Source organism: Bubalus kerabau, chromosome 3 (genome assembly GCF_029407905.1).
Source record: "Bubalus kerabau isolate K-KA32 ecotype Philippines breed swamp buffalo chromosome 3, PCC_UOA_SB_1v2, whole genome shotgun sequence".
NCBI lineage: Eukaryota > Metazoa > Chordata > Mammalia > Artiodactyla > Bovidae > Bubalus > Bubalus kerabau.
In genome coordinates, this window is record NC_073626.1 from 57965003 (window position 1) to 57981855 (window position 16853).

Below are 16853 nucleotides of genomic sequence, written 5' to 3' on the forward strand. Positions count from 1 at the left end.
TTTTTAAAATTTGATGAAGGATACTGAGATGTGGCATTTTTCAAAATTTTAAAAACATATGACAGGGAAGAAAATGATCAAATAAGTGACAGGAGGGATACATGCCCACTTCAAAAGATGAATTACCTGCAGTGAGGAGAGGGCTAGAGCTAGGAAGAGATATAAAGAGGGCTTTGACTGAAACATTTTTTTCTTCCAAGAAAACATGAAATGATTAAACTAACATTTAGTAAGTATGGTAATGGGTCCTATGATTGTTAATTATGTCAATATCTTTACTCTGTAATGAAAAAAATTCTACAGAAAAACAAATCACATAACAGTATTCATCAACATAACAGTTATAACACCAAGTGAGAATTCAAGTAGGAAACATCTACATTCTGTATTACTCCCCTTTCCAAAAAATTTCCCTAAAATAAATGCAGGACAGACACCAAGAAAAAGGGCCTGGAGAGCGAAAGGTGCGGATGCATCTCTACCACCTGTGTCACTTTCATGACAAATACCCAGGCAGCTCCGACCCCTCTAGTCCCTCATATCTGAGGAGACAAAGGCCCAGAGACATCATATAGCAGATATTAATCTATATAAGTCATTCAGTATAAAATATCAAAGTCTTTTCTTAAAGAGGCTTGGTAGCTAAAATAATATTTTTAAACAAAATCACACAAGACTAGCATGCAACTAAAAAAACTAAACACTTTCCCAAGAGGTGCTCAGCTGATTCCTAAGGAGATATAAAATTCGAAAAATCACTGTCTTAACCACATTAAACCAAATGACTCAACTTTCTGGAGCATTTAAGAGCCTACTTTATTATACACACATATGCCATATAAGCAGTTGTTGCAAATCTTTGATGCCAATAAAGAGATGACAGGAATAACTTATCTTTCATAGAAGACAAATGCGAAATCCATAATAAAATAATTGGCCAGATCACCCCCTGGACACTCACGGAATACCTACCGAAATAGCAGGGCTCCTGATGTCCACACCATAGTCGGCCTCAGAGGGCTGTATATTCAGTTTCAAGACATTATGCAGAGAAAGGCCTTCTATTCCCAGTCTATGTAGACCCTCCATCACCCGAGCTTCATTCCTCAATATATCAAACAGACTGGGGGAAAAAAACAGTATTTAGGAAAAAGGACCCTAAGAAAAATTTCTCACCATGAAAAAATTCATCAGTTCAAACTCAATGCCCCTTCACAGTAGTTGAGAAATCAAAAGAGGAGGTTCTTCCCTTGGTTCATTTTGTCCAAATATGCAGAACAGAGTGGGTAAGACTTGCTTCTTGGTTGATATTTATTTATACTTACCAATGTATACATTGTATAGAGATTAACTACACACACACACAATTTGAGGATGAAATAATCCTAAATCTGGATTTTACACTGTATGTTTTTAAAAACACTAAAGTAATCTCCCTGTGATATTTCTTATAATTGCACATGAATCTATAACTATCTGAAAATAATTTAGTAACACCAAAAAATACAGTAAATAATGTGTTTCAATATCAGTATCGATTCCCAAAAGGCCCACACACATATGATCATAGAAAAAGGTCTGGAGGAATTCACACCCAACTTAAAAGGTTTGCAGGGTAAGGAAGATTAAATAAGATGAAACACAATTAAGACTTCACTGTTTAGTTCCTTTATCTCTGCATTATTGAAAAGTGTTTACAAAAAGCTAGTACACAGTTTGTAATAGTATGGAAAATTAAAGGTTTTTTTAATATGAAATAAAAATGAGGGCAGTTTTTAATGTGTTCTTTACCAATTTTTTACTAGGTCTGAAAGCAGTATGTGGACATAAAAGCTTAATTAAATTATTGTGAAGAGTATCTTACTGTGGAAGCTGCTTCTTCTGAAACATTAACCAACCATAGCTTTTGTTTTCACTATTATAAAGCCTTAGTGTCAACTATGTCACTTTTAATTTCAAAGATAAAATAAGAATTCCACTTGTCTTCCACACCCACCCACCTCAAAATTCATGGGGACAATTTAGAGAAATTTAATCCTAAACCACATTTTAACAAAAAGATAGCTATTCAAATAATAGACACTTGGACCTTAAATGTCCAAGGTATCAGATGTACATTATGATAAAAAATGGCCAAGTATCATTCTGCCCATCCCAGCCAGAATATGGACTACCTAAATGCACTCACTGGGCTGATGAGTCATCAGGTTTTGCAGCATGTCACATCAAGGAGGAACAACAGTCTGGACATATCACAAGGAGCCACACACTATGAAAACTTATCAGAGTGAAAAATATTTATCCATACCTGAATATATCTTGTGTCTCTAAATCAATATGAAGTCCATTGATGAATAGTGCTGAATCTCCAGGCTGTAACCCTAAAGTTCCCTTGAAATACTGAAATATGAAAAATTGATTAAGGAGTAGGAAGAGAATGTTTAACAAAAATTTCCATGTTTCTGGCTTTATGTACAAATATTGACAATGATCATTACAGTGTTTCCTACAATGTTGGGGTAGGGAGGGTATTCAATAAGCCCCAAGTGCTGAGATTTACTTTTCTGATACCCTTGCCTGTCTGTGATGCTAGTCAAGGTTGAGCCAGCAGTCACTAACAGCTGGCCTTCTGGATGAAGTACAGGGATCTGATTCAAAAGGGTTTCAAAACCCTAAACCTCCCTTAAACCTCCAAACTAAGGCATACTAAGAAACTGAGTCGCTGAGCTAAGGAAGGCACCTATATGCACCCATGCTCTCTAAGGCCTGGCCTTTAGGGGGCCCTCCAACTGATGCTCACAGTCAGGGTGGAACACACACAACCGCACAGCCCCTGCAGCCTTCAGAACTGCCTAACCCACTGGAAACACTGCTTTGATGCCATATCATAGCTTCTATTGACTTCTATCTTTTCCATTCAATTCTTTCTCTCAAAGGAAACCGGCACTGTTAATCATATATTCGACACCACACAATAGAGAAGGAAAGAAACAAATCAGATGCTTGGGACAGAACTTGGATCCCTAAGCTCTCCCAGGGCTGGGAGTGAGCAGCAGGGACCACTGAGCTCCCTTCATGACCCCGCAGTCAGTGGACCAAGAGAAATGAACTCTAAGATCTAGCACTGTGTGGGAAAAACATAAAACAAAACAACGCAGAAGCCACAGCTTTTGCTTCTTTGCCCTCAGAAGATAAATGATAAGCAAGAGAAGGGTAGATAATAAAAAACTGCATCAATGAGAATCAGAAATTTTTACATGGGAAAGGAAAACTCCACATCTGCTCACTCCAAGGCTGTGAACACAGCACCCTGTGACTGTGGGAAGGACTGACTGGGATCTATGAGAAATGAAACACAACTGAGGGTGGGGATCCTATGCTGAAAACAGGTGACCGAGTGGAAGCTATCAAATGCTCTGCTCTTCTGGGCTTCAACAACCCTGCCAGGCAGAAGATGAGAAGATCCTTTTCTGGAGACTACCCAGCTTAAGACGAAAAGTTTAAAGATCTGTCACGGGAGTGCCCTAAGAAATGGCCATATCAGCTTAGCCTACAGTCACAGAGCTGCATTCTTAGGGCTTTCAATCAGTTTTTTATTGCCTTGCTCTCCAATACAAGCAGTTAGTGAGAGATCACCAGGTATCTCAGGAAAGCCACCAACATTTAAGACAAGAGGCCAAGACAAAAAGAAAGGCAACTTAAAAGGAAACAGACTATGAAAAGAGAAGAAAACACACACATGAACCACTGATATCTTCAGAAAAGTAACACCATAAAAAGAAGAATCCAATAACCCTTGTAAATTAAAAATTTGTCAACTAAAGAAAATAATCTCAACAAATGGTCTGAAAATCCATCCCAGAAAGTTTAAAAATAAAAGACAAAAGAACTAGAAAACAAGAAATAAAAGATTTTTAATTAGGTCAAACAAGTCAAGAAGGTATAACATCTTAAGAGTAAACAGGAGTTCTAGAGAAACAGAAAAGAGAAACCAAAAAGAACAAATGCAAAGAAGTAAGTCCAGAAAATTTCCCAAAACTAAAGGAAATGATTTTCCAGATTTAAAGGGTCCACCAACCACTAAAAAGTACAAAGACTTTTTTAAAAGGCATTGTTGTTGTAATGCAGTTGCTAATTCGTGTCCGACTCTTTGCACCTCCATGGACTGCAGCACATTAGGCTCCTCCATCCTCTACTATTTCACAGAGTTTGCTCAGAATAATGTTCACTGAGTCAGTGGTATCATCTAACCATCTTATCCTCTGCCACCCTCTTCTCCCTTTGCCTTCAATCTTTCCCAGCATCAGGGTCTTTTCCAATGTCCTTCACATTAGGGGGCCAAAGTACTGGAGCTTCAACTTTACCATCAGTCCTTCCAAAGAATATTCAAGGTTAATTTCCTTTAGGATGGACTGGTTTGATCTCCTTTCTGTCCAAGGGACTCTCAAGAGGCTTCTCCAGCACCACAGTTCCAAAGCATCAATTCTTCAGCACTCAGCCTTCTTTATGGTCCAACTCTCACATCTGTACACGACTACTGGAAAAACCATAGCTTTGACTATACGGACCCTTGTTGGCAAAGTCATGTCTCTGCTTTTGATTATGCTGTCTATGTTTGTTATAGCTTTCCTTCCAAGGAATAAGCATCTTTTAATTTCATGCCTGCAATCACCATCCACAGTGACTTTGGAGTCCAAGAAAATAAAATCTGTCACTGTTCCAGTTTTCCCCCTTCTATTTGCCATGAAGTGATGGGACTTGACACCATGACCTTAGATTTTTGAATGTTGAGTTTCAAGCCAGCTTTTTCCCTCTCCTCTTTCACCCTTTGCATGCGGCTCTTTAGTTTCTCTTCACTTTCTTCCATCAGACTGGTACCATCTGCCTATCTAAGGACGTTGATATTTCTCCCAGAAATCTTAACTCCCAGCTTGGGATTCATCCAGCCCAGTATTTCCCGTGATGTACTCTGCATACAACTTAAATAAGCCGGGTGACAATATGTACTCCTTTCCCAATTCTGAACCAGTCAGTTGTTGCACATCTGGTTCTGTTGCTTCTTGACCTGCATACAGGTTTCTCAGGAGACAGGTCAGGTGACCTGGTATTCTCCTCTAAGAATTTTGCACAGTTTTTTTGTGACCTACACAGTCAAAGGCTTTAATGCAGCCAATGAAGCAGATGTTTTTCTGGAATTCCCCTGCTTTCTCCATGATTAAACAATGTTAGCAAATTGATCTCTTGTTCCTCTGCCTTTTCTAAACCCAGCATGTACATCTGAAAGTTATCAATTCATGTACTGCTGAAGCCTAGCTTGAAGGATTTTGATCATAACCTTGCTAGTATGTGAAATGAGTACAGTTTTACAGTAGTTTAAACATTCTTTGGCATTGCCCTTCTTGGCATTATCACTGTGAAATTTCAGATTACTAGGGTCAAAGCAAAGATCCTATGATTCAAAAAAAAAAAAAACACAACAGCATATAAAGGCTTCAGACTTCTCAAAAGCCATAATGGAAACCAAAATTCCAAAGAGCAGTGCCTTCAAACTTCTAAATAATTTCCAACCTAGAATTCTATACCCAGCCAAGCTACTGATAGAAACAGAAGGGACTTCCCTGAAGGTCCAGTGGTTAAGACTCTGCCCTTTCATTGCAGGAGGTGTGGGTTCGATCCCTTGTCAGGGTACTGAGATCCATGCAACACAGCATGGTCAAAAAAAAAAATGGAAAACTGATTTCTTAGAATTTACGTCACACACAACCCTTCTCATGAAGAATGATTTGCTGCACCAAAATAAGGGAGTAAACCAAAATCAAAGAAGACATGGATAGATAGCCAAGAGATAGGAGATCCAACAAAAGAGGTTAAAGGAAGGTCCCAGGATAATTGATATGTACTAGACATAAAGAGAGGAGAGCATGGCAACCCATTCCAGTATTCTTGCTTGAAGAATCCCCATGGAGAGAGGAGCCTGGTGGGCTACAATCAATGGGGTCGCAAAGAGTTGAGCATTACTGAGTGACTAAGCACAGCACAACACTAGACACAAAGAACAACCAGTCCACAGTGACGCAGATCAAAACTGATATAATCGTGACAAAACTAAAGGGACAGTAGAGAGACGGGGACAGCGCCAATATGAAGTATTGGTAGGCAGTGGGAGGAGAGGGAGCGCAGTGAAAGAAAGGTAAACATCACCATTGTAACAGAAGCCAATACATGAGACTGGAAAACGAGAAAGTACCAATTTAAGCTTGCTAGAATCTAGAGATAAATATCAAAAGAAATCAGGATTTGAAAGCAGATGCTTCTGGGAAGGGGGGATACACAAGGAGTGGGACATGTTAGGGAGGATGTTATTTTTCTAAAGAAACTGATAATATTATTTGATGCTTTGAGTTATATTCATATTTAACTGTGATTAAAAACGCAAAGTATAAAAAAGATTCTAGAAATGAATCAAAATACCATCATCTTTAATAAAAGAAGAGTAAAACCATTAAACGTCACTGATTTAACTCACATTTGTGCATCTTTAAAGATATAATACAAAATAGAAAGTCTACTATTTTCCATTGGTTAGTACCTTTTGATTCTCTTCCACTTCAGCTCTAAGTTCTGAACTCACAGCTGTTTTTGTTATTGCTCTAAGGAAAGAAAAACATTATCAGTGATTGGTCTAGTATTTGATATACATGACTTCAATTTCCCTATATGAAACAACACACTGTTCAATAAATTACAAAAAAAACTAAATGGAAAAAACTCTAAACCTTTACAACTGATAAAATAAATTTCTCCTCTCAGACGTGTATATTTGTTCATTATCATAAGATATAAAACCAAGGAAAAGTAATTAGTAATAGCTGATTTTAATGGAAGTGCAGTTATTTCCAGGAACTTAGTTAAATATATGCAACTCTATTCCTATACATCATCTCTACAGCTCAGAATAAAAGGATAATGTTAAATAAGTTAAGGCTACAGACTCCTCAACCTTTTTAAGCATATGTATGTCTTCAACAGGGCTTCCCAGGTGCCGCTAGTAGTAAAGAACCCACCTCCTAATACAGGATACATAAGAGATCAGGTTCGATCCCTTGGAGGAGGGCATGGCAACCCACTCCAGTATTCTTGCCTGGAGAATCCCCATGGACAGAGAAGCCTGGTGGGCTACAGTCCACAAGGTCACAAAGAATCAGACACAACTGAAGCAACTTCGCACGCACATACCAACAGCACACATGACTAGATAAGGATGTACTACATGATTTTTACGTCCTGTCTAAGTGTTTTCCAAGACCAACCAAGTAAACAAATTTATTTACAAAAGCATCTCAGTTAAAACACTTCATTCAATTACTCAAGTAAAGGACTGACAATCATTTAAGTTTCAGAAAATGTGGCTTTTAAAACAAGTTTGCCTCGTATTTATGAGAAGTAGAAGACCTTTATACAACTGAAAGCAATGCAGAAAAGCTGCATTCAAAACCTTAATCAGTCACTATGAACAAGTCAGCCTCTGTAATTCATTTTCTTCATTAAGGCTGATTAAGACGATATATATGAAATTGTTTAGAAGAAAAGCACTAGAGTCCACACCAGACCCTAGATTAGTAATGTCTGCATTCGTTAAATTTTGTTAACTCATCTAATCCTGAAAGGCAGGTACTGTTATTTCTGTTTTGTTGCTGAGGAACGTGATTATTTGCAGTTACTCTCTTCAACCACATAATGCAGGGTGCCTTCCTGAAAGTAGTACAGCACTGGTAGCAACAGAACTTTAATTTTCTAAGCATTTTCATAATTTAGTGGCTTCAACATGGCGTAAGCATGGACATAATTAGACATATGGTAAAAAGAAGACTGTCTCAAAACTCTATTACTCTGTGTTACCTGGCTTTGGTGGGAAAGTTTTGACTGAGATCCTTCATAATCACGAGAGCTAACTCAACAGGTGCAGCCAAGATCCGTGCAGCAGTCTGAAAACTTAGATCTGCAACAACGTCAAACAGAAGTTGAAGTGTATTAATCTAACACAATGAGAAATAGGAAAAAACATTTATTTCCCATTATTTTCTTGGTAATTAAGAATGCCTTAGAATGCCACCATTTCAGAGCGTGTCCAGGTTTTACTCAATTCACAGGCCCCTAGAGTGTTTACTGCAGCCGTTCCTCAATCTGCCTGCATAAACACTAGGGTACGTGCCAACACATTTAGCACAGGATTAACCCAACCCAAATCCTTTTCCTTCTTCTGAATTTACAACATATCACAAAGTATAGCAAAAGATTTTAGTAAATTATCTTGGGAAAAAAACTTTGACATATAGTTCTTTGGACCAGAAGAGCACATCCTGCCATACTGAGATGCCTTTAGCATCCAACTGTTTCATAAATGTGTACATATAGAAACACAAAGATTCTGACAAGCTTGTTTCTAGTTTTACAAACTAACACATCTGGGCAAAGAGAGAAAAATCTGGTATTCTTCCATAAATATATATTATTCTGCTAAGTGTTATCTGTCTACAAAAGGACTTCCTTCCATTTCTGATAAATCATAATAAATCACAGGACCCTTAAAATCTGTGAATAAATACGAACAAATACAAATTCTAACTTTTTTAACACCGTAAAATTTAGAACGATTCTTCTACATTTTTATTACCTTGCAACTGCCAGACTTTTAAAGGTGCCATTTCATTGGTGCTCTCAACCAGATGCTTTCTGAGTTCTTTCAACTGTCCCTTCAGGTCAGGGTGCAGGTCTCTGAAAGAAACACAAAATCAATTCCTTTCATGTGTCTTTTCTTTCCCAAAGCATTTAGAAGTTGACCTCAAATTTATCTTCACAACTTTTCCCTCTACGTAATAGAAAAAATCCTACAATATAGGAAAAATGTTAAAGTATAACTACTTTTCTTAAAAAAAAATCAATAAGTTCATTTAAAAACTAACACAGATTTTAAAAATGCATCACTACAAGAGTGCTTCTGTCTCTGAGGGGATGGAGAGGAGTGGGACTGAGAGTATGGAAGAGAGAGGACCTCAACTCTATTCACTGTGTTTTACTCAACTTGTTTCTTCTTTTCTTTCTTTAAGGAAAAGAAAGCATTATGTTGAAGGGAAAAAAACTCAATTCACAGTTTTTTCATACAGAAAAGCAAGTATGACAGCAACAATCAATTTTGAGTGGTGAGTGTGTGGGTATATTATTCTCCTTTCCTGAAACTTTTTAATTTCTCAAAATAAAACTGGAAATACCTTGCTGCTGGTCCCAAAATGAATTTCTTTCAATACCTGCCCATAAATCCTTTACTCACGTGAATATAATTCAAGATTTCCAAAATAATTGGATTTTGCCTAGTTTATCTCAAAATATAGTGCATTCTATTTAAAGTTAGTAAAACAAATTTTCAGAGTCAGACATACATCATTTAGATCAGAAACACAGATGGAATAGACTAATTGTTTTTAAATATTATAACTCAAAATTTCTTAAATACAACATGCCAAAAGTAAAACATTTACCCAGATCACTCACCATCCAACCAATACATTTGAGTTATTACAAACCTTTCTTCATGATAAAAGTGTCTTAAAATGGGTCAATTACTTTAAACAGCTAAATAACTATTCTGAATGTCCATAAAGGAAAATGTCTTCAATATTCTACACAATACTGTGCTGTAAATACATGAAATCATAATGCTACCCAAAAAACAAACATAAAACGTGAATATGAAAAGGAATTATGGAAATCTGGATGCAATAAAAATGGAACCTGACTGCATACTAATGAGGCCATAATTGGTGTTCAACACAAAGAAATGTACATACGCACAAGATGAACTCAGTGTGTGCAGTCACTCAACACGAAATCATCTCTGCTAAACTTTAGTTACATCATTTTACTCAACCAAATGTTAAAGCTAAAGTGTATGAAACTACACCTACATATACTATTTCTATTTTTTTAAAAAGCACACCACAGATGTCCTAATTAAGATTTCCCTGAGCCCTGAGCAGAATTCAGGGCTCAGAACAATGAGAAGTCATATCAGAAATAGCTGCAACATTTAAAATAAGAGCTAAGAAGATTTTTCAGGTAAAAATTCTAAGATGCTTTTGTAAAACAGTTAATGAAATCTTCTTCAAAAAGCCATTTTCTATCTTCTTTCATATAAAGCAAATTGCAATAAAATGTATTTCAACTGAACCTATAAAATCTTCCATACCTATTATAACTCTTTTGCAATTTTTCAAGCTATGCTGAGCATAAGTAAATAGCTATAAACACAACATTGTAAATCAACTATACTTCAATAATTTTTTTAAAAGAGACAAAAAACAAGCAAAAAAAAAAAATAGCTATAACCTCTTTAAGTTAAAATACACTTGATTTTCTCAGGAAAAGATTACATAAAATTATTAGATTTCTCCTACTATGTGAATCAAAAAGTGGAATGTAACTTTAATACTGTCAACTACAAGGTCCAAAAAGGGAAATCAACTTAAGCCATAAGGAGGCAGTCATAGTATCATGTAAGAATAATGTGCTTCAGAATTACTAAAAATCATAAACATACTAGAAACTAAATGGTCATCTTCTCATATCAGATTACATATGTAAAGTACTCTTGAGAAACAGGAGATATAGTAATGAGAAAGATGATACTTACAATGCTAAGAAGCCTAAAGAGTTAAAAGAATATATACCTTAACTTTCCAAAGAGAAACCCTTGAACTTCATCAATAGGATCACTTTCACCAATCACTGTGGTGTTAACTTCAGTTCCTACAAAAGCACAGCAATTACATGTCTAATCATTCAGAATATAAAAATATTAACTTCATAAAATTTGAAAAATATAAGAAAACATTTTAAAATACCTGAAACTAAAATAGCATTTATAAATGTGTTTTTGATATATCCTGTGTTCCTGGATAAAGTAAGAATGTATTTTTCCTTGAACTTTGAAAATTTTTACATTTAAATACTTCAAAATTAAGAATAACAGGTATTTCAATATCAAAATTCTGAGGAATTTGTAACTAGGCAACTTAATCCTAGATATAATTATTGAGAACAAAATGATGAAGTACTAGGCTACCTTCCATGTCCCAAAATCAATCATTTTTACCTTTAAAATAAAGCAAAAGACATAAAAAGAGTACACATAAACCTTGCTGAAATTCAAAACCCTAGCATATTACAACAAGAAGTATCCATAATAAACTGTTCCAAGTCAGAAAATGACAACAACAACAAAAAATTAAACTGTTTGTTAATTACATAATAGTTTAAGATTTCATATTGGATCACAAGTTAATTACTATTTGTGAGCTACTTATTATCAATAACAGTAGCTACTACTTACTGAACTTTATTTTATCAAAAACTTTGTAAAATTTTTTTACCTATACATCTTATTTTCTCCTTACAAATACTTAAAAAGGCATATATCATTAACCACGTTCTACAGAGTAAAAAATTAGGACCTACAGAATTTGTCACCCAACTCGAATATAACAGAACCAAGATTTAAACACAGCTTCATCATTCTCCTAAATCTATTCTTTTTCATTAAAGAAAAAAATTCCCCTTTAACTTGTCGTATCTAAAGAAAACGCGTTGGTCTTAATTTACAAATTCACCTTTCACCTGAGTATCATCCTTGGCCTTGTACTCGGTGCTCTTAATGGCCAACTCCACACCATAGCCAGAGAGGTAAACAGGCTCCTTCCTGGGGTTCTGCAGACAGAGCAAGCATTCCATCACCACCGAGCTCCCACGCCATCATGACCACCCAGCTCTTAACGCACCATGGCATACAGAGTGCAACCACATTAATGTCATGCAGTCATCACCTAGGATTAGGCACTCATGATACGCTTGAACTTCTATGGGAATCCTTAGACTGTGGATCCTGCCACAAGTGTGAGAACCGAAATTCCAAGGGAGAAACAAAAGTGGATGAAGGCATAGTGGAAAGCGTAACGGTCACCAAACCATACGAAGAAATGGAGAAAATAACAAAGAAGCTGTGGACCTACACAGGGTTGAAAACTGGTAAGGTTTCAAACCTTGAAGTGCTTTGTTGAGACCATGTGTGTAAATGTGTGTGTTTGTGTGTGTACATTTTTTTACTGAATTTAAATGTCTTCAGGTAGGGTTTGGGCTGACCAAATGTCACAGGCTTACCATCATCCTGAATGAGGATGGCCTTTTAATACCAGCAATAGAGCATAGTGGGACAGGGTCAAAAACTGGATACTGACAAATCCGCTTCTGCTCATATAAGTTTTCCTTTAAAATTTTTATTCCACATGGACTTAACAGTATTTACTAAGCTCAATATGACAAAGAGACTTTAAAGGCTAACGATCTTTACATATAAATATTTTAAATGCTAAAAGCTACAGAAAGTTTGAAAACCTTAATTTCAAACCAATTCTGCTAGATTTTATCTCTTTAGACATTCTCCTCCATCAAATGAAAAATTCCAAAAAGGAGGGAAAAAAAGGGTTTAGAAAGGAACTGAATTTAAGAATCAGTTTCATGGTATGATGCCCATATTAAATCTGGATGAAATTAAATATAATTTACATGGTTCATTTTGAAATAGAACGTAACTTATACTGGTGTTGTTTTATTGCCAAGTCGTGTCGGACTCTCTGTGACCCCATGGACTGTAGCCCACCAGGTTTCTCTGCCCATAGGATTTCCCAGGCAAGAATACTGGAGTGGGTTGCCATTTCCTTCTCCAGGGGATCTTCCTGATCCAAGGATCAAACCTGCATCTCCTGCTTGGCAAACGGATTCTTCACCACTGAACCACCTGGGAAGCTATTTTTAAAGCATAATTTTATTTTAAAATTTTAAAGCATACCTTTATATAGTCATTTTTAAAGCATAATTGTTTATATTTCTTCAGTAAGGCAAGCCAAGTATAAATAACAGATTTGATGAAAGTACCACAGTTTCCAAAGAAGTAAATCAAGTCATTTTATAAAGGGGGAAATTATTAGCTTAAGGGCTAAGGTTTTCATGGGCAAATTAACATTTAAAACAGTTATAAAACAAGTCAATACTTACTGATACATAATGTCTGAATACGTAATTTATTTTGCCTGCATTGCTTTTTGAAATAAGTTGTCGGTGGGAATTATAAAACTCCTCAGAGCCAATCTCAGAGTAGAAAATAACCACTGAGCTTTCAGGATTAGATGAGGGGTATCTGTGATCTCCTTTGAACAATAAAGGTTTTGGTCTGAAAATAAATATTAAAAACTTAAGACTGTTAACTTTAAAAAAGTTTTTAAACATTAAAAACACTGCAAAATGAAGCTACAGCAAGGATAATTTAAGTAAAGATTATAAGCATCTTAATAGAAAATTGAGTATCACAATCTTAAATAGCTTTTAATTAGTAAGAATACTGTCAGATATAAGTCTTATTGGTCCATAATTAAAAATAACAAATGTAAATTATATAAATTATAAAATGTAGACTTTGACTAGAAATTGTCATCAATTCCTACAAAAGGGGGGGGGGGGGCCAGGAAACGAATACCTATCCAGACCTCATAGTACTAAAACTTTGGTAAATTATTCTACTATATAAATAGAATATAATTATCTTTTTATCTGAAAACCTAAGTGTGAGTAATGCAAAACAGCAGGGATTATTTTAAGCATATAACTGCCCAATCACAGCATCTCCCTTCTCTATCATTTTTACCATTATGATCATCCTATTACTGGATCTAACATTTATTTAGGTTTTCGTCATAAATTTTGAAACTTCCCCCCTCAAGAAAACTCCTTTAAGAATGGCATCAAGGTATTAACAGATCATAATGCACAGATGTTATGACCGACCAACCCCTCTTAAGGAGGTACACCTACATGTACTAAGTGGAAGATGCCTCTTATAAAAATAAACCCACCTACCTGCATAAATGTATAACCACAGAAAAAAAGTATAAGAGGATATATGTCAATCCATTAAAAAGTTATCACATCTCAGAAGAGGAAACATTATCACTCTTTTCTTTATAAAGGTCTGCATTATTGTAACAAATGAAACACAGAATTTTTCAAGTCAGTCAACTTGTTTTTCCCAGTGAACAGCTCTTTGCCATGCAGCCAATTTCAAAAGTGCACACCTCCCCACTGAGACGGCTGAATGCTGCTCACTGCGTTTCTGGTTAGCACCCTGAGGAAAAGCACTCATATCATCTGGTGGGCACAGGACAGGTGCTGAGTAGGTAATTTCACTAAAGAAGAATTTCCTCACCTAAAACACCCTTGGCACTTCTGGCACAGAGCAACCTCAAAGAGAGAGATCGCTATTATCCTATTTACAAAAGTATGAGAGGATATACAGAGGGGCTACTGCCCTAGCCAGATAGCAAGAAGGACCTATTATTTGTCCATCACAGGAAACCTACCTTTAAGTAAAAAAGTCAGCCATTACCAACTTAATATTCAAATTAAGCTTGCAATTATCTTAAATAATCTCCTTTGTCTGAAAGTAATATTATCCTTAGAGATCATTACCATTAATATCATTACTCCAGGTACTGGTTTAAATACACAGAATATTCTTTACTAAGCTGATGAAAAAGCCTATGTAAGCTCTCTGATATAGTCATTACTAAATAACAGTAAGTACTCTTATTATCTCTATTTCGAAACAAGATGAGGAAAGAAAGGTTATATAATTTGCTTAAGTAGGCAAAACTATCTTAAGTGATGGAGTTGGGATTTAAATCTAGTCAGTCTGGTTCCAGAATCCATATTCTAAACCACTATATTTACAAACTACAAAATCCAGAAGAAAAATAAGAAGAAAGCACAATGAATGCATGACACTTAAATAAACACAGATGTACCTTTCAGAGGCTGTTAGTAGAAGAGTCTCAAGGGTATCAAAATCACAAGTCTTCTTTCCATGCACTGAAAAAAATGAATTACATCCTTCTGGTGGCGGTTCATCAGCTGCTATCTGTCATTTAAGATACAAGACATTTTTAAAAATAATTTCTAACCAAAGACAAGAGAAAAAATAAATATTCTAAATAGGTAATAAAATGATAATAAGACATCAGTGAAAACAAAGGCAACACCTACTGAACATTTATTATGTGACAGGAGTAAGAGCTCTGTGCTTCACTACTTTCCTTATTATACCAGTTCATCTAGCTCCTCCCAGTATCACTCCATGAAGTAGGTGTTATTATTATTTCGAAAACAGAACTTTAAAAATCTATCTTAGAAGACATCAAAAGCTATCCAGGGAATAGAATATGTACCTTGCAGAAAACTAAGCTTACAAATGTCAGCTGTAGGTGTCAAAGTGCAACAATCCAGTCTTGAGTATAACATGCAGATTAATGCAAAGCCCCTCCCTGAAACAGGAAGAATGACACTGCATCTAAAAAACCAACAGGACCGAAAAAGGAGTATATATGGAAAGGCAAAATCACCCAAGCAGCACAGTAAGATATTTAAAAGAAAGGTTGAATGAGTTATGGGGTATGTTCAGAGGAAAATGTACTAACGCCCAGGCACGACAACACAAGTCCACCCGCAACCTTAATGAGAGGCTCACCGAGATGCACGAGTGTAAAGAAACGGGAAAAAGAAAGGACATGATGACAAGCACTGCTGTATGCACTGATGTCATTTATGTAATATATTCATATTGAATGTTCTTTTCTATGGCTGGAATACAAATAATTAAGAAAAGAGGGGAAGAAATGGAAAGCTTGCTATGAAAAATTAACATTAAAACTTTTCATTACATTCTTTGTCTCTTTTTTAAGTTATTACAAAACTTCCAAACTTCTATTTGTAAAAAGAAAGAATAGTACAATAAACTCCCATGTACCCATGATGAGTATTTCGGTAATTATCCATTTATGGCCAAATCTTATTTCCTCCATTTTCCTACCACACTTCATTGGATCATTTTGATATACACTCCAAATAACATTTCATGCATGTTTCAGTATCTCTCAATAAAACACAAAAATTATTCATTTAGTTTTTTTGGCCACACCACGTGGCTTGCAGAATCTCAGTTCACTTAACAGAGATTAAACCTGGGCCATGGCAGTGAAAGCCCAAAGACCTAACCTCTAGACCATCAAGTGAAGTGAAGTGAAGTGAAGTCGCTCAGTCGTGTCCAACTCTTTGCGACCCCATGGACTGTAGCCCACCAGGCTCCTCAATTCTCCAGGCAAGAATATTGGAGTGGGTTGCCATTTCCTTCTCCAGCTAGACCATCAAGGAACTCCCAAAACACAGAGATTTCTTTTAAAAACATACTACCATTATCACTTTTAACAAGTAATATAGGGTTTCTCTGGTGGTCCAGTGGTTAAGAATCTGCCTTGCAATGCAAGGGACACCAGTTCAATCCCTGGTCCAGGACAATCCCACATGCCACGGAGCAACTAAGCCCAGGCACCACAACTACTCATCCAGTGCTCTAGAGCCCGTGAGCTGCAACTACTTTAGCCCACGCACCCTGGAGGCCGTGCTCCACAAAAGAGGCCACTGTAGTGAGAAGCCCAGGCACTGCAGCTAACAGCAGCCCCTGCTTGCCACAACTAGAGAAAGCCGTCATGCATCAAGGAAGACCCACCACAGCCAAAAAATAAAAATAAATAAACAAATAAAATCTCAAGCTTTAAAATAAACAACTAAAAAAAAAGTCATACAGCTCCATATTGATGGCCATTGGCAGCACAGTTTTTCAGTCTTCTCAAGTGCCCTCATTAGAGCAAAAATGAAAACAGAAACCAATGGACCACATCTATGGCAAAACCAGGGGG

General features: G+C 36.3%; 1 protein-coding gene across 2 annotated transcripts in view; it reads right to left on the reverse strand.

Moving 5' to 3' along the window:
- Positions 1-16853, reverse strand: part of UGGT1 (UDP-glucose glycoprotein glucosyltransferase 1) — a 111273-nt gene that overhangs the window by 79684 nt on the left and 14736 nt on the right. For both annotated transcript variants that reach the window (XM_055571871.1, XM_055571869.1), the window contains exons 5-13: positions 14907-15019; positions 13105-13279; positions 11664-11760; positions 10725-10803; positions 8675-8775; positions 7900-7999; positions 6590-6650; positions 2309-2400; positions 973-1123 (exon numbers count right to left, since the gene is read on the reverse strand). In XM_055571871.1, coding sequence (XP_055427846.1) covers positions 973-1123; positions 2309-2400; positions 6590-6650; positions 7900-7999; positions 8675-8775; positions 10725-10803; positions 11664-11760; positions 13105-13279; positions 14907-15019 — 969 coding nt within the window. The remainder of the gene's footprint in view (positions 1-972; positions 1124-2308; positions 2401-6589; positions 6651-7899; positions 8000-8674; positions 8776-10724; positions 10804-11663; positions 11761-13104; positions 13280-14906; positions 15020-16853) is intronic.